The sequence below is a fragment of the Capsicum annuum genome, chromosome 9 (assembly GCF_002878395.1).
Source record: "Capsicum annuum cultivar UCD-10X-F1 chromosome 9, UCD10Xv1.1, whole genome shotgun sequence".
NCBI classification, from domain to species: domain Eukaryota; kingdom Viridiplantae; phylum Streptophyta; class Magnoliopsida; order Solanales; family Solanaceae; genus Capsicum; species Capsicum annuum.
The window spans coordinates 43,891,246-43,914,463 of NC_061119.1; the positions used below are offsets into that span (position 1 = coordinate 43,891,246).

At 35.8% G+C, this 23,218-nt stretch overlaps 1 protein-coding gene across 1 annotated transcript in view; it reads left to right on the forward strand.

Annotated features, from left to right (window-relative positions):
- Positions 1 to 22,157, forward strand: part of LOC107857906 (probable glutathione S-transferase) — a 35,233-nt gene extending 13,076 nt beyond the window's left edge. Inside the window, exons 2-3 of the mRNA XM_047396232.1 lie at positions 12,537 to 12,546; positions 21,817 to 22,157. Coding sequence (XP_047252188.1) covers positions 12,537 to 12,546; positions 21,817 to 22,157 — 351 coding nt within the window. The remainder of the gene's footprint in view (positions 1 to 12,536; positions 12,547 to 21,816) is intronic.
- The last annotated feature ends 1,061 nt before the right edge of the window (positions 22,158 to 23,218 follow it).

Consider the following 23,218-nt stretch of genomic DNA (forward strand, 5'->3'; position numbering starts at 1 on the left):
TCTTACAATTCTCAAGGACGCCCAAATTACAACACCCATCAACCAAGTACTTTCATCAATAACTCATACTTTCCAATGCAATAATTATCATCAACAACTCTTTTCATACTTCAAGCAACAATATTTCTGAAACAAGCAAGGACATCACACTTCATTCCTAGCCTAAACATGCAACAAAATTTAGCTATACATATAAACATATAAATTTAACAATTGGGCCTGGCCATTTTTCTTGCCACCACCACTCTAAACTCCTTAGTTTCTACCAACACAAGAACAACAAGACAAACAACAAGTTGCTAGTGGATTGAAATAGACTTCACACGGCTCCACTAGACTTTGGTTTTGTGTTTTGAATAAGAAAATAAGATGAACAACAAAGCAACTATGCTAGTGAATCGAAAAAGCCCCACATGGCTTCACTAGACTTAATTTTCTTTTCAAAAACACAATGATAATAAGATTACATATTGGAAGAGATAGAAACTTGACACAAAACATTCAATAATCTACGAATACACATCTTATTCTGTCTCACTTGTAAGACCCATAAGAGTAAGGCAATAACTTTAAATATGAGGGACTCATGATATGCCAGAAGGCCCTTATCAAGCCACTTTGAGAGACCTCTGAAGCATATTACTCACCAATTTGAGAACATTATCTAGGAGAGAACTGAAACTTAGGAATAATGATATCTAAAGTGTTATACATGGGTAAGGAAGCATAGCTCCACATTATGGATTTTGAGGAGGAATCTGAAAGCACCTCCGACTTGGGCTTAGTGCCTGACTTTTTTTATGAATCATGAATAATGCACTTCAATCATCAGAACTAAAAAGCACTGGTGAGATACTTTCTAACTCAATTATAATCCCACTACTATTTGTAAGCAATCAAGCTTGGTTGATTCTAATACCTTGAAAATAAGGCAAAGATAGCCTAAATAGAGGAAGTTAAGAATTTGCGTAAGCACATAGAGAATCTCTCTATAGTACGATCTAAGACTCGAAAGAATGACGATATTTCCTAAATGCCTTGTAGCCTATTGAAGAAAAGTGAGATGTCTCTGTACTATTCTGCAAGACTCTACTAGACACGGCTTCATAGACACCCTAGGACACTTGAACCTGTGCTCTGATACTAAGTTTTAACGACCTGAAATCACCTCCCGGGATGTCACACGGTGCCTAGGGTCTCAAGTGACCCCAATCTAACTCTTCTATTGGTAAAACTCATAAGCAACAGAATAAAATGTATAAATCTGAAAGAATAAGCTGGAAGAGAACTCTAGTATGAATTTTCTCAATGCAAAACTAAAGTCACAAGGTTACAACTCTGCTTTTACAATAAAACTGAGACTCAATACATCAAATCCTACCTACTATCTATGAAGCCTCTACTAGTACTGACCATAGGTAGCTTGGTTATGACTCCCAACCACCCCAACTCAATACGACTGAATAAGGAAAATACAACACTTTTCTATTATATCACTGACTCGTGGCCTTGAATTAAAAGGACCCATCACCTGATGACTAGAAGTTGCGAACTGATTGGACGTGGTACATCCGTTATAATGTTGTACCTATATTATGAGACAATGTAGCACATAGACGTATATGTAAATTAGTACTTTGAGGATATACAAAGTATGTGGGAGTGAATGCACATGTATAAAAGAGTGTCAATCTTCTTCAATCAAGTCATGCATGAAATATGGGATGACTCACATGGCTTGAACATATATAAAATGTAAAGCTCATAAATTATGTAGGATGAAGCGTGTAGCACAGATCTCGTGAGTCATCATAATTTAACTTGAAATCACAAATCTCCTCTTATTCTCAATACTCAAGGGATAAAGAAACTTTACACGATACTTTCAAATCATTCATATATCTCATGGAGAGTAAAACTTCATCAATGCTCAAGATCTCATAACTCTTTTTGAACTCAAATACTTGGAATTTGGAATCATATCGCTTGAAAACATACTTGAAGGCATTTCATTCACTTTAGGAAAATATCTCATTTCAAACTTTAGGGAAAATCATTCTATCTCAAATGGGAAAAATATTCTAGTTTATGGAAACAACTTATCCCAATTCTTTATGAAAATATTATAACAAGAGAAGATGCTTTCATTTAGAAAAATAACTCACATCAAGAAAATACCTTGATTAGGGAACATCTTTGCAATTCAACCATTTTAGTAAAATATACTATAGGGAAGGAAAATAAGTGTTTGATCTCAAAGTTCGAAAGGCAAGGGAGGTTCTCGTAACCGACATAAACTATGCGAGCTACATGGAGTCCAACATTTTGTCCTCCTAAGGAAGAGACCCCACGTTGGGGAGGAGCGTCATACTCTTGCCAGGGAGTATAACCTAGGTCTAGTGATCACTAAATGAAATGCGGCCTCGGGCCTAATCATAATCATCATAAACTCGGCCTCAGGCCCAACCTACGGTGACATGTAGTTTTGGGGGTAAGAAAGCGTAGTAATTTACCTGCTCGGTGCTAAATACTACTCCCTTTAGATTATCTGGGCTCATCTCATAAAAATCCACTTTTTGAACAATCACATGGTTCACCACGAACCCAATAATCAAATCGATAATCTCATATAGTGAAGTGGATTTCAAAGCTCAAGGACCATTAGGTTAATTCATTTCTTAATCATCTCAAAATACTAAAAAATAGGTGCTTTTAGCACAAGAGTTCATAATTTCACAAGTCTCAAATAGGGCTTACTAACCCATAGTTCAATCTTTACTAACCCAATCCCACTGGTTGGGACCTGGAATAACTCCGCGATGCTCCACTATCGTGGGGTTCCACTGGAAATTGAAAATTGCTAAATCAACCATCTCCGCGATGCGCCACTCACTCAAATGATGCAATTTAACAACTAAGGCTTAAATTAGTCATAACTTCTTACCCGAGTGTTGGATTTGGGCAAATCTAATATCAATGGAAAGCTTATTTAATGATCTACATTACAAAAAGTAAATATTAGGGAGATTCCACACGGTTCAAAATATTTCAAACTTGGGAAGACACCTCTTAAACCTTTTTAAGGCTAGAAATACCTATCAATCGACATACTCTAAGGCCTAAACTACGAGGGAATTTTGAGGGGTGTTACAATATCTCTTCCTTAGGAATATTCATCCTCGAATGTCATTAGTCATACTAGGAAACAAAGAGAACTGAGGATGCACAACCGAAAAATACTTATCAAATCGAATTTATAACTTTTCAAACCCGACACACTCGAAGAATACATATATTCACTATAGGAATAACTATGTAACTGATTCTCAAATTAGAGAGGATCTAAATGAAGGAAGGGTGTTACCTTCGTCTGAATCTGGGCTAACTTGCCTTAGTCTTATTACGAAGAGTTAACTCATGCTAAATTCAGAGCATGCAATCCTCGACTGACTAAATCTGGGATTAAACCTCCCTAATGGATGATCCATAAACCTACTATCAATGATAAGAAATGATTACATCTGAGACCAGACCTATTTCGCGGGAAATCTCTGAATCTGACAAAGAAGATAATCAACTGAACCCGAAACTGAGATCAAGCCTATCTAACGTGTGACCTCTGGAGCTGGCAACAAGAATACTTAATCGAATCTGGGATTGAGATCAAGTCCATCTAGGGAGTGACCTCGGAATAACAATAAAAATACTCAACTGCATCTGAGATCAATCCTATCTGACGGGTTATCTTAGAATCTGAAAACACTGATACTGAAGCTGATTAACTAAGTCCACTCGCATAAATAGTTGAATTCCTTGGTCCCATTTATCTGATGAAATAATACTGAACTCTGAACAGTGTACTCGAATACTACTGAGGTGTACACTGAACACGGGTATACTACTAGATCTGAGTAGGGTACAGAACCGAGGCTAGAGCGCTAACGATACTAAGATTACTCAAGTTCTATAACTGCCTGAGAGTCTTGAGTTCTATAACTCACAAAGTTTTGAGAATCATGGCTCGACTGATATCATCGCAAAAACTGATACGGGCTCTAGACAACAGCTAAATTATCGGGTATATATACCCCAAGACTTGATAACGTAAAAGTAAAAGATAACCATTCTTGACTAGTCATGACCACGGTCATTCATTCATCATCACAGTCACTAAAGCATCGCTTCAAGTATTTAGGAATCATAGACATGCGATAATATAGGGATACATGCTCTCGGCTCACATTCCATTCAACAAGGTCTTGCGTCAAGCACTTAGCACGTATTTAGGTCTTGGCATGTATCGGAGAACACATAATTGGGGAAACTTTATGTTATCACATCACAGCTCATCCATCAAACACTTAGCATGTATCAAAGAACACCTAATTAGGGGATTTCATACTACCTTTTCACCATTTATTCACTAAGGCTTTCCAATAACCACTTGGCATGCATGAGCTTGCACACAATTGGGGTTTCCTAGTCAACATGCCATAATAGATCTAGTTCCTTCACATAAACATTTCATCAAATGTATATAGGGAGCATGCCTTGCTTATTCAATAATTTCTTCACTCAATTGGCATGAACACATCATCCAACAAGCAACGTGAAGAGGGTTTACCATGGACATCACATGAATATCACACACTAGGGTCAAAGCTTGATAAACTTGTAAACAAACACGAGTCACGTCTCAATCATAGCATGAAAATCAATTTCAACTCACATGAATCATGGAAATTCATAAACATAAAAATCTTTGAACTTCAGAAAAGGGTTCTAGAGTTTCATGGATAAGAGGGACCCATGAATCAACATCTACATGCGACTATATTCCCTAGCATGACATGTCTACTCTCTCCTATTGGCACAACTGTCCATTATCTCTATCGCGACCTAAGGAAGAGGTCGCTGAAAAGTTAGAACATGTGGACCTGAAGCATGAAGGGACATTGTACTTAACTTGGCTCTCAACCAAGGCTTGAGGCCTTTAACATCATAAACTTATCAAAGCAGTATAACCCAAGGACATGCATGATATAAATCTAGACTTCATGAATTACTAAAAGCATTGCTTGAGTACTTAAGTCACGAGTTGCATGACCTAAATTTGAAGTTCAAAACTCATGGGATGTGATCCCGACTGCCAAATGCACCAGAACTCCCCATTTTATGAACTAGGAGAGTAAATAACTCTCTATCATGTGCATGAACATGAATTAGGATCATGGAATAGAAATGTAAAATATGAGCAGGTATTGGGACAACTAAAAGTACTAAAATGAGATTGGGTCAAGCATCAATCTTTCTCAAAGCTATTCTACCGCTAACTGGTACGTCTACCAAAATCTTAAGGTCTGACCCGGTCACCGACTCTATCATCTCCCCCTTATACTTAAGCCATTACTCCAAGGCGGTGAACCACCACATAAACTATGGTCTAATTGTCATCACCTTGCTCTAGAGTCGGGGATATAACAATCCACATAAACAAAAGAACTTGGATCAAATGACTACACTTCAAAGCGTAACACATCAAAACAACAACCACAACAACAACAACAGATCCAATATATTCCCACATAAGTGGAGTCTGGGGAGGGTAGATTGTACGCAATCTATACCACTACCTTTAAAGAAGTAGAGAGGCAGTTTTTGATAGACCTCCGGCTCAAGATAGAAAGGTAGTATACAAAGGCTTCAAAAACATAGGACACCATAAAACAACATAGGTACGACATCCACAACGAATTGTGCATTGTCAAATCGAGGACATCAAAGCCTACCTAATTACCGACTACGACTCATCCACACCCTTAGTCCTCTATCCTATTGTTTTTTCTCTAAATCTTCCTATCCAGGGTCATGTCCTTAGTCAGCTGCAACTGCCCAATGTCATGCTCTATCACATCACTTTCCAAAGTGTAATGCCAACTCATAAAACTACCTCCTAAGATACACATCATCCGTCTATAGCCCCAATAGTCATCATTTACTACTTAACGCTTAGAATGGGCACCTCTAAATCTCTGATGGACCACACCACTCCTACCATAGCCTATCACTACATCGCCTATAACTTATGTTTCTAGACCATAAGAATCAAATCATGCACAACACCTTTATTCATAACTCCTTAACTTAGCTATCACGAACATCATTCACTATCTCCCTAGTCCCACCTAGTAACTCAGCGCCACTACTAACCAGATAGTATGCAGTAATCCTCAAGGAGAAATGCAACCTCAAGGAACCTTAGGCACACTTCTATATCATACATACAACATCGAACTTGATTATGAACTAAACAAACTCAGGCCCTTGCATACACTGTTCAAGTCTATTAGATCACTTTCCTATAACTAGTACCATCAAACAAGAAGTCATCTCCTCCACTTTCATGACCATAAATCATTCAAACTTAGTGTCTAACGCTAATCTCACTTGGACGTTATGAAAAAAACATCAATAATACTAAAAAACCGCATGCACACTCGAACTTCATAACCAATAATAATCGATTGCAATCACATGGCCCATCTTATTTCTAATTCATCAACACATTCTTCTTTTACATATCATTACTATCCACCTATTTATACATCCCCAACTTAGTTCATAACCCTATAAGTTTTGACCAAACCCCATCTTATAATTCTCAAAGATGCCCAAATTACAACACCCATCAACCAAGTACTTTCATCAATAACTCATTTTCCAACGTAATAATTATCATCAACAACTCTTTTCATACTCTAAGCAGCAATATTTCCCAAAAAATTAAGGACATCGCACTTTATTCCTAGCCTAAACATGAAACAAAATTTATCTATACATATAAACATATAAATTCAACAATTGGCCCTAACCACTTTTCTTGTCACCACCACTATAAACCCCCTAGTTTCTACCAACACAAGAACAACAGGACACACAACAAGTTGCTAGTGGATCAAAATAGGCCTCACACAGCTCCACTAGACTTTGGTTTTGTGTTTTGAACAAGAAAATAAGATAAATAACAAAGCAACAATGCTAGTGAATTGAAAGAGCCCCACACGGCTTCACTAGGCTTGATTTTCTTTTCAAAAACACAATGATAACAAGATTACATATTAGAAGAGATAGAAACTTGACACACAACATTCAATGATCTACGAATACACATCTCATTCTGTCTCACTTGTAAGACCCATAAGAGTAAGGCAATAACTTTAAACATGAGGGACTCATGACATGCCAGAAGGCCCTTATCAAGCCACTTTGAGAGACCTCTGAAGCATATTAATCACCAATCTGAAAATGTTATTTGGGAGAGAACCGAAACTTAGGAATAATGATATCTGAAGAGTTATCCATGGGTAAGAAAGTGTAGCACCACATCATGGATTCTGAGGAGAAATCTGAAAGCACCTCCAACTTGGGCTTAGTGCTTGACTATTTTATGAATCATGAATAATGCACTTCAATTATCAAAACTCAAAAGCACTGGTGAGATACTTTCTAACTCAATTGCAATCCCACTACTATTTGTAAGGATTCAAGCTTGGATGTTTATAGTACCTTGAAAATAAGGCGAAGATAGCCTAAATAGAGGAAGTTGAGGATCTACATAAGCACATAGAGAATCTCTCTATAGTATGATCTAAGACTCAAAAGAATGACGATATTCCTAAATGCCTTGTAGCCTTTTGAATAAAAGTACAGACATCTCCGTACCATTCTGCAAGACTCTACTAGACACGGCTTTATAGACACCCTAGGACACTTGAATCTTGTGCTCTGATATAAAGTTTGTAATGACCTGAAATTGCCTCCCGGGACGTCACATGGTGCCTAGGGTCTCAAGTGACCCCAAGCTAACCTTTTTATTGGTAAAACTCATAAGCAACAGAATAAAATGTATAAATCTGAAAGAATAAGCTGGAAGAGAACTCTAATATGAATTTTCTCAATACAAAACTGAAGTCACAAGGTTATAACTATGCTTTTACAATAAAACTGTGACTCAATACATCAAATCCTACCTACTATCTATGAAGCCTCTACTAGTACTGACCATAGGTAGCTGGATCATGACTCCCAACCAACCTAACTCAATACGAGTGAATAAGAAAAATACAACACTTTTCTATTATATCACTAACTTATGGCCCTGAATCAAAAGGACCCATCACCCAATGACTGGAAGCTATGAACTGATTGAACGTGGTACATGCATTATAATCTTGTACCTACATTATGAGATAATATATCACATAGACATTTTCGTGAATCAGTACTTTGAGGATGTACTGAGTATGTGGGGGTGAATGCATATGTATAAAATAGTGTCAATCTTTTTCAATCAAGTCATACATGAAATATGGGATGTATCATATGGCTTAAATATATATAAAATGTAAAGCTCAGAAAATATGTAGGATGAAACGTGTAGCAAGGATCTCATGAGTCATCATACTTTAACTTGAAATCACAAATCTCCTCTTATTCTCAATACTCAAGGGATAAAGAAACCTTACATGATACTTTCAAATCATTCATATGTCTCATGAAGAGTAAAACTTCATTAATGCTCAAGATCTCATAACTCTTTTTGAACTCAAATACTTGGAATTCGGAATCATATAGCTTGAAAACATACTTGAAGGCATTTCATTCACTTTAGGAAAATATCTTATTTCAAGCTTTAGGGAAAATCATTCTATCTCAAATGAAAAAAATATTCTAGTTTATGGAAACAACTTATCCCAATTCTTTATGAAAATATTATAACAAGAGAAGATGCTTTCATTTAGAAAAATAACTCACATCTAGAAAACACCTTGATTAGGGAACATCTTTACAATTCAACCATTTAGTAAAATAAACTATAGGGAAGGAAAATAAGTATTTGATCTCGAAGTTTGAAAGGCAAGGAAAGTTATTGTAACTGACATAAACTATGCGAGCTACATGGAGTCCAACATTTTGTCCTCCTAAGAAAGAGACCCCACATTGGGGAGGAGCGTCATACTCTTGCCAGGGAGTACAAACTTGGTCTAGTGATCACTAAACAAAACTCAGCCTCGGGCTCAATCATAATCATCATAAACTCGGACTCAGGCCCAACCTACGGTGGCACGTAGTTTTGGGGCTAAGAAAGCATAGTAATTTACCCGCTTGGTGATAAATACTACTCCCTTTAGATTATCTGGGCTCATCTCATAAAAATCAACTTTTTGAACAATCACATGGTTCACCATAAAACCAATAATCAAATCGATAATCTCATATCGTGAAGTAGATTTCAAAGCTCAAGTATCATTAGGTCAATTCATTTCTCAATCATCTAAAAATACTAAAAAATAGGTGCTTTTAGCACAAGAGTTCATAATTTCACAAGTCTCAAATAGGGCTTACTAACCCATAGTTCAATCTCAAGTTAAAGAATATCAAGAGCATAATATATAGTATATAGGTTCTTAAATCATGTGAAAATCTAGGAATTTCAGCAATTTACCTCAAAATATCAATATAGCCATATGCTTCAATATCTCAACAATGCAAATATTAGCTTATTAAGGAGTAAAATCATGGGGTTTATACCCAACTGTAAATACTCAAGAAAATATGTAGAAACCATGTCATTTGACTCTTAATTTATGGGAAATATCAATATAATGCATTCAATAATAATGGGTGAAAAACCCAATTAAGATTCATGTAAAAACCTCATTTATTTCAAGAATTTCATGATGTAAATAGCCTTTTGGGAACAAGGATGAAAGGGTTACCCTTGTTCAAAAACCCCACATACGTTGAATTAGAAGCTTTGGATGAACTCTCACTTTTAGAACTCTATTCGTACTCTTGAATGAGGGTTCTTGAGGCCCTTGACTTGGGGACTTTGATTCTTGACTCAATTTAGAGAATCCATGAAGGATTCTTGAGATTCTTGGAAGAGGCTTTGGATACTTAGGGCTTATGTTGAGAGAAAACTTGAGAAAACCCTTATAGGATGCTTGAAAATTGCTTTGATTTAGTGTTTCCACGATTTTATAGTCTTGAAAAAAAAATTCCAAAATGCCCTTTTTAGACATCTGTACAAAACTGGAAAAATTAAACTAGAAAAATTAAACTGGAACCCAATTTCACTGGCCTCCGTAATGTGCCACTTATCGCGCTGGCTCACTGGAAAATGATAATTGGGAATTTAGGCTTCTCCGCGACGCGCCATTATCGCGGAGTCCCACTGGTTGGGACTTGGAATAACTCCGCGATGCTCCACTATCATGGGGTTCCACTGGAAATTCACAATTGCTAAATCAACCATCTCCGCGATGCGCCACTCACTCAAATGATGCAATTTAACGACTAAGGCTTAAATTAGTCATAACTTCTTACCCGAGTGTCGGATTTGGGCAAATCTTATATCAATGGAAAGATTATTTAATGATCTACATTACAACAATTCGATATTAGGTAGATTCCACACGGTTCAAAATATTTAAAACTTGGGAAGACACCTCTCAAACCTTTTAAAGGCTAGAAATGCCCTTTAATCAACACATTCTAAGGCCCAAACTATGATGGAATTTTGCGGGGTGTTACATTAACTCAATATTAGGATAGTGATAGTACTTAATTTGATTTAGGTAGCACTAGGGATGACTGAATGAGCTTGCAGGGTCAACTACAAATCCAATTGAGTCTTTCTAATTGCATGGCATTGGTATTGTATTTATCCCAACTCGAGTCGTCGATCAATCACTTTGAGTTGAAATGAGTTCTCATCAACTTAATGTTAGGATAGTGATAGTACCTAAGTTGGTTTAGGTGGAACTAGGGATGAATGAATGAGTTCGCAGGGTCAACTACAAAACCAATCGAGTCTTTGCAACTGTATGGCATTGGTATTGCATTCATCTCGACCTGAGTCATCGATCGATCACTTTGAGTTGAAATGAGTTCTCATCAACTCAATATTTTAAAAACTATATCTTTTAAATTTTTTAAAATTAACTAAGATCAATTCGGACCAAATTAGCAATTTTAAAACTTGTCATTCTTTTCAAAAATTACAAATCAACCCAGACAAATCATCCATTTGTGCAAGAAACTTTTCATTTCAAATCTTAAGTTCTCGCTCTTCTCTCTCTGTTTCTGTCTCTCGGGGTCTCCTCTCCTCTCAACAATACAAACAATAACTACTCAACATATTGCTTAACCCTTTAAAATAGGTCAATTTTCTTTCCATTTACGACTACATATAGTTGTTTCATTCCTACTTGTATCCATTATTTTCTCTGTCTTCTCATGTAACAGAGTTCGAGAAGAGTTCTATATTTATTCAGTATTCTAAAAAATAGGGATTTTTAGTTAATGATGAAAAAGAAAACTTTTAGTTGAATTATCTTCTAGAATGGGTTAACAATTTTGAGTTTTGATGCTAAAAAAGTAGGAAGAACCCGATAAAACCCTAGTTTTTCTCTCAGTGTTTTGTTAACTGTCGTGGTATTCTTGGATGGTGTTTGTGGTATTGTTGGTGGCTATTATTGGTGGTGTTGGTATTTGTGTTTTTTGGCGATGATGTCGGAGGTCATGGTGTTGGTATTGGTGGCATTGGTGGAGGTCTTGGTAGATTGGTGGTGGCATTGGTTATGGTGGTGGTGGTCCATCTGTTCCAATGGGTGGAAGATCTGTTGGGAGATATTAAATAGGTCTTAAAATAGATTCCCCATCTATTCCAACTGATAGGTTATCCGTTGGAGTATTTTCTTATAATGTGGCATAGAATAATTTATTGAAATTTGTTCACCTATTACAACAGGTGAAATATCTTTTAGGAGATATTAAATAGGTCTTCAAACAGATTCGGGTTCCCCATCTGTTCCAACTGATGAGTTATCCGTTGAAGTGTTTTTTTGGTTATGTGGTAAGAATAATTTATTGAAATTTGTCTCACCTTTTTAAAAAAAATATGTAGACATCAAATGCAATTTATTTTTTATTTTTCTTTTGTTTGTAGTTAAAAGATGTCTCCCAAAAGAAAAGAAACTGAAAGTGGAGAAAGTGGATCAACTTCCGATCACCAAAAAACAAGGCTAGAGTATAGATAGATTTGGAAGAACTTCCAGAACAATCTCAGTCAGGGAAAAATGAAGTCGAGGAAAGTGATAACTCCTCCTCACTAATGGGGTGTGAAATAATATCGAAATTCCAGTATGATTCTGTCAAAACCATTAGTATTGACAAGTTTCAAGTTGCGATACCGATAAATAACCCTAAGGCAATATTTGATGATCTTATACTTAAATGTCAGTTGGGGAAACCTTTTGACGAACTTAGGAGTATTATGAAGAAGGAAAACATAGATGGACTTTTTAAGAAGAGCTGTTTTGCACACTTTCTTGAGCTGTCTGGGCCCTGCCCTCTTCGTTTCTTAATGATCATAATATATGGCCTTCTCAAGAGCAGGATCATGTATGAGGGGGATGATGGAGGTTCGAAGGAGGCCGAAAAAAGTTGGATGAAGTCTGGATCAGCTACAGTGGCATGCCAGTTTGTTTTAGATTGAAAGAGTTTGCCATTGTGACGGGCTTGAGATGCGATCGTCCAGAAGAACCTCCCATCAAGAAAACACCCCACAAAGGGTCCAACAAACGCAAGGTATAAAAAGATGGGTTGTTGGGCATTGTTGGACCTAGCTACAAAGTGTAAGATTTGATGGCGGATCTCAAGAATAAAGACATACCAAAGCACTAACAGGGAGAAATTGTGCTTAGTTTGGTTTGTCCATTCTGTTTTATTGGTAAGAAACGTCAGAAAAGTCATAAAACATGATTTGTTGGCGCTTGATAATGATTTTGGGAAATTCAACGACTATCCCTGGGGATACAACAACTACTACTTGACTGTCAAATATTTATTGAAAGAGATAAAGCCAAAGACGACCATATTATACGGCTTTTCTTTGGATTTCATGGTAAAATTGATTACTAATTTTACTCATTCATTAATTTATATTGAATATACTTGTGACTTTTTTTTGCTTGCTTCCTGTTTACAATTTTTATCCTTGGGCATATGAAGCCATTCCTCCCCCCCGAAAGCATTTCAAGGATTACCCGAATAAGGTTTTTAATCCATGGATCCTTAGGTGGTGGGCTGCAGTAGAGAGAAGAAAAATAAATATTAATGATATTGATCTTTTTAACCCTCCAGATGATGCAGTATGTCTTCTTTCAACTAAAATAATTTGCCTTAAAGAAAGATATTGAAACAGATGTTTCATCTATTACGATAGATGGGTCGTCTGTTGCAACAAATTACTCGTCAAATACAACTAGTGCAACAGATGGGTAATCTATTATGACAGACCATCCATATTTCGAAATAGATTAATCATATGTTTCTCTGGTCTCTGAAGCCTACTCAACAGATTACCTATCTACTACAAATTATGCAACATATAGGTATTCTGATGCAACATATTATCAATCTATTTCAACATATAGATTAGCTATTGCGGTAACTAGATCATATGTTGCATAAGTTAGCTGTGTTAACATAACCCAAGCCCCATGTAACCCAACTGACTGCAAATTATTATATGATTTAAATTCCTTCTATTTTTTTTATAGGTTGTGGATCTTTGGATCGTGCCTACCATTGATGAGCTGGGGATGACTTCTTTTCTTACTCTGGGCCTTGTTGATACAAAAGAAGACCCAATGGTGGAGTTAATAAAGAAGAAATTAGATGGAGCAACATCCATAAGAAGAGCAGTTAGGCAAGGTCAGTCTAATATTGAAGCTCTTCACAACCAAACTCAAACTGCAACAGATCCGGGTGTTTCTTCTGGGGGTGTTGCTGGTGGAGTTGTTTGTGATAGTGGAAGCCATCCTGCTGCTGCTGCTTCTGTTTCCAGTCATGATTATAAGCATTTTGGTGCTCAGCAAAAAATAAAGATGTTTGAAAATACCCCTTGCACAGGTCCTCCCTCTCACCCCTACATCGATCTCTCCTACCCTTACAGTGGTCCCTCTCACTCCTTCTCACCCTCATGTTCTTATTGCAAATACAAAGTGTGTAAGGCCAGAGAGGATAAACTCCTCGACAAGCTAGAGGCTATTGCTGAAGCTGTCAAGGATTTGAAATCCAAGAGGGGTGTCATACCATCCAATGAGGTAAGGGATCCCGTACTCCTACAGTGGAGGTTAGGAGGAAGAGAAGAAAAATTAGACAAATTCTCTCCGTTCTAAAATTAACAAAAATTGTAACTCCCCCCGCTCCAGTTGTTGAAGTTCAGGGGCTGCCGAAGAAGGTGGACATATTCGCGGTGCTTGGCAAGGAGAAGAAGAAGGAACTACAATAATTTATCAAGATGAAGGTTCAAAAAGAATACACCATACATTCATTTGCCGCCAAAGACTTCTCGAATATGACAAATATGTGCGTGTGGTACGAGGACAACATAAGTTTAATTTTGCTAACCTACCTTTCCAATCTACTCCATGAAGAAGAATCTATGCAGTAGATGTGTAATCTATTGTAAAAACTTGGTATTCTGTTGCAACATAATACACATCTGTTGCATAAGTTACGTTAGCTTGGTAATCTGTGAACTGATTTAGAGAACTCTCTGCATCAGATTCTTTTGACTATTTTTTTATTCTTTACAATTACTAAACTATTTAAAATTGTCTTCTTATACCACAGTATGTTGATGAAATTCTCTGCCTCATGAGGGGTAGGCAATTAGCGTACCCGAATTCTTATGATGCTGCCGATAGGGTAATGGACCTCAACTTGTACGCTAAAATCTATAAGATAGTTGATTCCGGTGGCTTGGGATTTGATTATTTAGTTTTTACATTCCAATGGGATGAAGACGCGATTAAATATGTTAGAGAGAAGAGGCCATATCCACACGGCAAGAGCTGGACCAAGGCAAAGAGAATCCTTGCAGTCATGAACATGGATGTCACATATTTTCTCACTATTGAGATACTACTATATGAGGGAAAGATTAAGGTTTATGACTGCAACTTACCTGTCTTCAGCGAGAAGACGTTTTTAACCCGCATGCAGTCACTCTTGAAGTTGTTACCCAAGTTGTTGATGCAGAGTAAGCTGATGGATCATTTGCCGGCTGAAGTCTTGCCGAAGGTATCATGGGATTTTGAAGGTCTAAATAAGAACATCCAGCTCCCAAGAAATACAACTGGTGCAGTGTGCGGGCCTTACTCGCTTGCATACATCAAGTGTTTGCTGACCAACACACAAATGACTGGTGTGTGCGACACCATTGTGGGAAAGATACAATGGGTATATGGGGTACTAACTAAATAGTTGGAGCCCGTGTATAAAAAAGAACATGTACAAAGACAGAGACGAACATGATAACAAATTTTTATTTCAAGCCAATTCACTTTACATGTAGGGGCAATAATTTTTATGTCTGTCGTAACAGATATAGTACCTGTTGTGATAGATTGATTATCTGTTGGAATTGGTTGGTCATCTGTTGTGTTATGCAGATGTTCCCAGTCTGTCTGTCGCAACAGATTTACAATCTGTTGTAACATATAACTTATTTATTGCAACTGATTGGTAATCTGTTGGAGCAAATCAAAAAAGAAGGAAGACCTGTTATATAATTTCTAGTTGATGACCTGCGTGTTGCATCTCATGTTGCAACATATGTCTAAATCTGTCTGATAAGATATGACGTCTGTTGCTATAGATGTATTATCTGTTGCTATATTTGAATCTAGTACTCCATTTTAATTAATATGTTCAAAACTAAGAATTAATTATATTCATAGACAAATAAAATAAATCGAAGCCTTTGGAAATTACATGAAATAACTCAAAAAATAAATGAAACTTAAAAAAAATCATTACGGGTACAAACGATCTACTCTACAAATAAATTAACAAGTTAAACCAAGGAGGATAGGTTATTACATTGAAGGACTTAAGCTATAAAGATCTAATCCATATGGACAAGTTGTTCTTCATCCAGCGCTACGGAATTCAACTTTGGTCGTCGTGGATCTTTAACGTCAGTTGCGTACGGCTTCAGAGCTTTTGCTTCTCCATATTTCCATAAAAAAGTAGCATATCTTTTGTGGAGTAATCCGACATCAAGTCCATCATTTGGTACTTGTAATCCATCGCTCAAATACTCAGTATAGGCAGCAACAAAAGGACCGCAATCCCTGCGTTATAAGAAAATAGATAATCCATATCTTGCAGTTCATGCAAGCATTGTGAAATTTGTGAAATGAAACTAAATCATGACACTTAAAGTTACAGGCTACTAATGGTTTGTTGAGCAATTTCGTCAACATATTGTACATCAAATGGATTAGCCATTTCATTCTGGTATTATTCAATCGTCGACCAATCAGTATGAAATTTTTGGTCCAAAAAGCCACTCATATCAAAGGTAAGTAGGCAATATTTTGGCTAGCTTTTGTATCTCAGACAACGTCCCGGAACGTCTCCTTCGCAACATCGAGTCATAAACTCGGATGCGCCTTTCTTTTAGAATGACGACAGCCAACACCCAATGGAATTCATCACCATAATTGATTGGGATGTACATTTCATCGACCAAATGCCAAGGTAAGCCAGTCGGAATGCTAAAATCTTTGATAATGTTGATTAAGCATTCTTTATTTCAGAAAACTTCTGGTCGTTGTTGACAATACCTATCGTAGGCATTATTGATGTAAACTTTGTACAAATAATAGCCTGTTGCGTATCTATATTATTCTTGTGTTTGTAACTTGACCTTCTTTCGGAGGTAGTAAAAAATGACATCGATGTGCTACACATATTATCAAATATTTTGGATTACGTGATGAAAAAATCAATACGCAGATGCAATTAAATAAAGTGTTAATTAATAGTAATATATATGACATTTAAACCTCATAATTCTAGTAAGTTTGGGGATGTGACATCAAATATAACTAATTCTTCGTTCCGGGATGTGCAACAACAAAGTCAAACATATCAAAACCAAAACTCGATTCGTTCACTTTGTAGGGCTCGTCATTTTATTTTCTACATGATGATTTATATGTGTTAATGTCAGGTTCTTACAACAAGAATTGTATAAAACAATATCCATAAAATTGATTTGTATACCTGCCGGCATGATGCTTTAACAACCTATCGACAATCCATTCTGAATAGTCGTTTATCAACTGTGTTAGGTTTTTTAGAGCCTCGTCCAAGATTTTGAACCCTTCAAACGGGTAATTCTTCCATTCTCCCGAACTGACAGGCTTCACTTTTTCATCATCTTTGGAAGTAGTTGATGGATTATCAACTGTGATATTATGCTCTTCGACAGTAGCTGTGACATCTACCTGGAAAGCCAGAATTGTCAATGCTAAGTAGAGATATACAACAGATTTTTCATCTGTCGCAATAGATGAGTCTTATGTTGCATCAGATGAATTATCTGTTGGGATAAATTTGAACAGGTAAATCAGAGCAGATTCATCTATTGCAACAGATGAGTCTTATATTGCATCAGATGGATTATCTGTTGGGACAAATTTAAACAAGTAAATAAGAGTAGTACGATAATTTCGAACAGATGACCCATCTGTTGCAACATAAGACTCATCTAGTGAAAGAGATAATGAATCTGATACAACGGGTTAGACAACAGTTGCAATAGATGTATATATCTATTTGATAATTTTCAATAGATGTATCATCTGTTGAAACAGATATGTGCCTATTTGTTTTTTGGAACAGATATGTACATTCACCTTCTTTAGCTCATGCTTCTCTTCTGTGGCCCTTGCACGCTGAACATCGATGCAAGATAAAGACAGAGGCATTGAAATCTTGATTTTTTTGATGATTGATGATGCCTTGGAAGTGTCTTTCCTTCTTCTCTTAGCCGCCTTGATCTCTAGTGGAGTGTCTGAATATGAAATCCTCTTTGATGGAATGACACCTCTCTTAGACGACATTTCTTTTATAGAAGCAGTTAGTGCATTAATAGCATTAATCACTTCATCATATTTCGCCTTGTAGTCTTGACATTTGTATGAAGAACATTCACTAAATGCGGCAAAATTTGGAGAAAAAGTTGTACAACCATTATGATCATAATCATAATGGCTTGTTGTTTCAAAAACTATAAGAGGAGCATCATTAGCCCCACCCTCCAAAATTATTTTTCTTGTGATGGCTGTTGCTCCAAACAATTTCATTTTTATTCCATCAACGACCTTAGGGTCCGATAAAGTTTGCACAAATCGTAAAGTAAGAAAAAATGGCATCTTCAACTCTCGGTTGGTCAGAACAAGCCACAGATGGACAATCTAAAATAAATTGGTACATATATTAAGATTGATGATGAAATTATTAATTAAAATAAAAACTTGATTAGAATTGGACTTATTGCTTCCTTGGGGGATTGAAAAGATCAAAAAATTTTGCATTTTTATCAGTTTTGGCCGACAACCATCTAAGAATTCATAAACAGGAAACTTCTTCCTGGTAGTTCACTTGTTGTCTCAAATAAGGAATGACTTCAAATGCCCAAACCTATAACATAACACCAATAAATCAAAAGCATTATTTAATAAAAAAATGATGAATCATATCATGATAAAAGAAATATTTACCATGAAGGCCCATGGAAAGCCATATAAGTTGATTGTTTTTGGCATTAACGGAGTCAACAAATATTCGACAGTCATTTTAAAGCTTTCATAACCCCAAGGATAGTTGTTAAATGCCTCAAGATCGTCGGAGAGATTTATTAAATTGAGACTTATGTTGTTGTTAACGTCTCTCACCCAAAGAACATTATGTACAAACCAAACCAAGCAGAATAATTGTTTGTGCTTCTTTGAAAGTCCTTTACCTTTCAACGCTTCTATTAGATTTTTATTTTTGAAGCTTGGACCAACAATGGACACTAGGTCATCATGATCACTCGACTTGCCTTTTCCTTTTTTAGGTGTGCGGGATGTTTTTTTTTGGGTCAGAGTAGGTATAACTTGAGAAGGAGAAAGAGGACAATATTTTAGTCCGGTAACTATGGCAAACTCCTTCCAACCAAAATAAACATTCCATAGTAATTTATCCACACCTCATCCATCTTATCTTTGTTTTCATAAATAAACCTACGCTTGAGAAGATCATATATCATTTTCATCTGGAAACGAGCATTGTTGTCCTCCGGCAAATCAAGATATTTTCTAAAGCAGCTTTCCCTAAAATAAGAATCTAATTTTTGTTCTCGAAGTATTTTTCTGAAGGCGTCGAAAGATTTTCCCATGACTGACTTAACCACGAGATCACCTGTTAAATTTGTGGTACCATCACACTGTATTCTCACAAAATAATGATCAATACTGAAGGTTTTGACCAACTTTTCGATGGAAGGGCTATTAGCATTTGGATCATCTCTTTTAAAAGATTCCTCCTCCCCGTGTTCATTATCTTCCGCTCCTGATTGAGATAACGCTTGTAAAGCAAGCTCATAAAGTGGTAGATGTGGCTGAGCTTCTGCACTTGTTCCTTTACTTGGACTTGATTCGATTTCTTTTCTTTTGGGAGCCATGTTATCTTAAATTAATAGGAACATAACATATATTATAATTGATTAATGCATAACAGTAATATAACAGTTCCAACAAACAACTAATCTATTGCACTAGGTATGTTATCTGTTACAACATATAACTGACCTGTTACAATGGATGAGTAATCAGTGGGAACCATAAAAACAGCACTAATCTGTTGCACTTGGTATTATCTGATACAATATATAATTGACCTGTTGCAGTGGATGAGTAATCCGTTGGAAACCATAAAAACAGATCATTAATCTATTGCACCAGGTATTTTATCTGTTGAAACATATAATCGACCTGTTGCAACGGATGAGTAAATCGTTGGAAAGAATAAAAATGGATCACTAATTTGTTGCACTAGGTATGTTATCTGTTGCAACATCTAACCGACCTGTTGTTACGGATGAGTAAACCGTTGAAAAGAATAAAAACAGTCCTAATCTGTTGCAAAATAAAGAGTAAACCATTGAAAAGAATAAAAATAGATCACTAATCAGTTATTTGTTGGATCAATATTATTTAGATTTCTTCCAAATAGAAGAGTCGTCTGTCGCAACAGATAAATGATCTGTTAGATTGTTCACCTGTTGCATCATATTTTCATAGTTGCATCAGATTTTCATCTGTTGCAATACTATTTTTACTAAGACAAACAACAAATTAACCCAACAACACCAACACATCACACACACACACTAAGAACATCAACTGTGATAAAAAATTACCAACAAATTCGAATCAACAGTATGACAACAACAACAAGAAATGCTAGAAATTAGGTTTTAATTCAGTCCACATTTCAATACAAGAAGAGTAGTTGGCTTAAGTTCCTCTGTTTCTTTATAATTTTTTACCTGTGGAAAAAGAAATGGGACGCCGAAGAACTCGAAGTTGTTGTCACCGGAGAATTCTTCACGTCGATTGACGGTTGAAAGTCGAAAAGGAACTCGCCCGACTATTTGTCGTTGGAGGTTGAATGGAGAAATTTTGTAGAATTGTTGGTTGGGAGAGAGTTGAAAAAAGCTGGAGAGATAGAGTGGTTGATTTGGATTGAAGGGGGTGTGGGTTGGGTTGATTTGTATTTTTGAAAAGATTAGAAAGTTTTAAAAATATTAATCAAGTCCACAATTAACTTAATCAAGTTTTCTAATGATGTTTGACCCTATCTGTTGGTCAATGTCACCAATCCTTCATTCAAAACTTAAAAGACACCTTTCCTTCAATTTTCTCCACCTTCATCTTTGTTTATTAATTTAAATTTTTACTGTCTGTCTTTTGTTTTATGAAATATAGGTAGTGAAAATATTCGTGCAATGCATTTGTTTTATAGGATAAAAAGCTGACCTTTCAATCGTTTGAATTCTCAAACCAATGCACATGCTAACTTTGATGCGACAGATGCTTTTTTTTTTTTTAAATACATTCATTGTTATGATAAGTAGAACTCAACTACTTTGATGTAATAAAAATTATATTATAACCTCATTAGTTAGTATTAGAAAGCATAAAGTTCAGTAATTATATCTGAAATTAACTCTTTCTTGATCCACAATAACAACATATTCAATGTAGTCTCACAAGTAGAGTCTGGGAGGATAAAATGTACGCAGACCTTAGCTCTATCTTTAGTGCCGGCTTAAGGGGAAGCAGCTAAAGCCATGGCTTTTTGCCCCTAAATTAAAGGCTCCATATTTTCATTGGTATTTAATATTATATATTATAGAATAAACAACATTTTTTTTTAAAAAAACAATATTTATGCTTGTCTCTTGTGTATTTAATAGAGTTTATATAGAAATCAATCTATGTTATTCTGATGAATACTTCATCCATCTCAATTTATGTGTTATTTTTTGCTTTTTCACAATTAATTTGACTAATTTCAAAGCTAAATAAGATTAGAACAATAGATGTTCATTATATAATAATACTAACACGCTGACAAATGAATATTCAATATACGTCCAAAATTGCTTGTATGTTAGCGCTACAGAACAAAAAGGAAAGAGATCAAATAAAAATAGTATATAATTTTATTAATTAAATTTAAGAGCCTCTTATTTAAGTTGGTTTTAGACCATAAACCTGGTTGAGCCGCCCCCGCCTATCTTGACTAATAGGTACGTTTTTCGATAGAGCCTCTGCCTTTCTTGATTACCTTGTCCTAAATTTTTTTGCTTTTCGTTGTGGTTTGAGTGCTTGGATGCAGTGAGGGAAGCTCTATGGAGCAAATTTGGAGGGGAGCAAGAGAAGATCAAACAGGAAGCATATGAGATGCTGAAAATTGTTGACAATGAACTCAAGGGCAAGAAGTTTTTTGGGGGAAATAAAATTGGATTTGTTGATGTTGCTGCAAATTACATCCCATTTTGGGTGGAAATTATTGAAGCAGCTACTGGAAATGTGTTGATCACAAGGGAAAAGTTTCCCAATTTGTGTGCTTGGATAGATGAGTACCTAAGTTATAGTGAAGTTAAAGAAAATCTCCCTGACAGATTTTATGCTCAGTTTTTCAAAGCTAAAGCACTAGCTAAAAATGTTATTTCTTAAATGAACATTTTAAGATTGTGTGTGGAATAAAATTCATCATAGGACCCTAGCTAGCTTAACTTTCTCAATTTAGGTAATTTTTTTTATGTGTAGAGGCAAGGCGACCGCATGTCTTTCTTGTTTGTTTTAAAAGGTGGGTACGGAAGGCGAGACATTTTACGTAGTAAGGGTGAGACGTAAGCCCCAAGACATAGGGCATAAGTCTTATGGATCTATCAGGCGTATATCTAGTCTTATAGATCTATTGGGCGTATATCTTATGTATCTTTATTTTGTAATTTATTAATAAAAATGTTTGTAAAAAAAAAAATTTCTAATGATTCTATAACTAATTCAAATAAATTCATCAATAATATAGAAAAAAATATTACATTTATTATTTTAGAAATGTAACAATACATAAAAATGATATGCCCGAGATAATTTCTAAAACTAAAATTAATATTCATCTCCAATCTACTAGTCGTTCCTACTATCAACTAATATTGTACAAAAAATGAGCAAAATTTCTTGAGAAACATAGTAATGTGGACTCTCTCTCCTATCAATTTCTTTATGAAACTAGTTAGTTGAAAAAATTCGTTTTGTCAATTTTCAAGCATAATTATCTAAAAATTATTTATGGTTGTGGCATTTTCTATGGAACTTGATTTTTTTATTTACATATATATTAGAAAAAATCACTACAATATAATATTATAAGGTATAAATATCATTACATCAATAATAAAAAATATGATTATAGCAAAAGATATTTTAAAAATAATAAAACTCAAATGTATCGTCCGGGCATACGTTTTTATGCGCAGGACTTACATCACAAATTCTAGGACTTACGTCCTATGAATCTGTGTTTTCTATTTGCGTTCTGAAGCGTGTTTGGTATGCCCCGCCCGGGACTCGTCCTGAACACTCCCCAAAAATGCCTTTGAAAATACTGGTTATCCTTATGGAGTACCTTATGAAGATAAATATTCAAGGTTTATATGACTTTTTGACCAAATGGAACTAGGGGTGTGCATCAGTCGGTTCGGCTCAATTTTATTTATTATCGGTTTGGT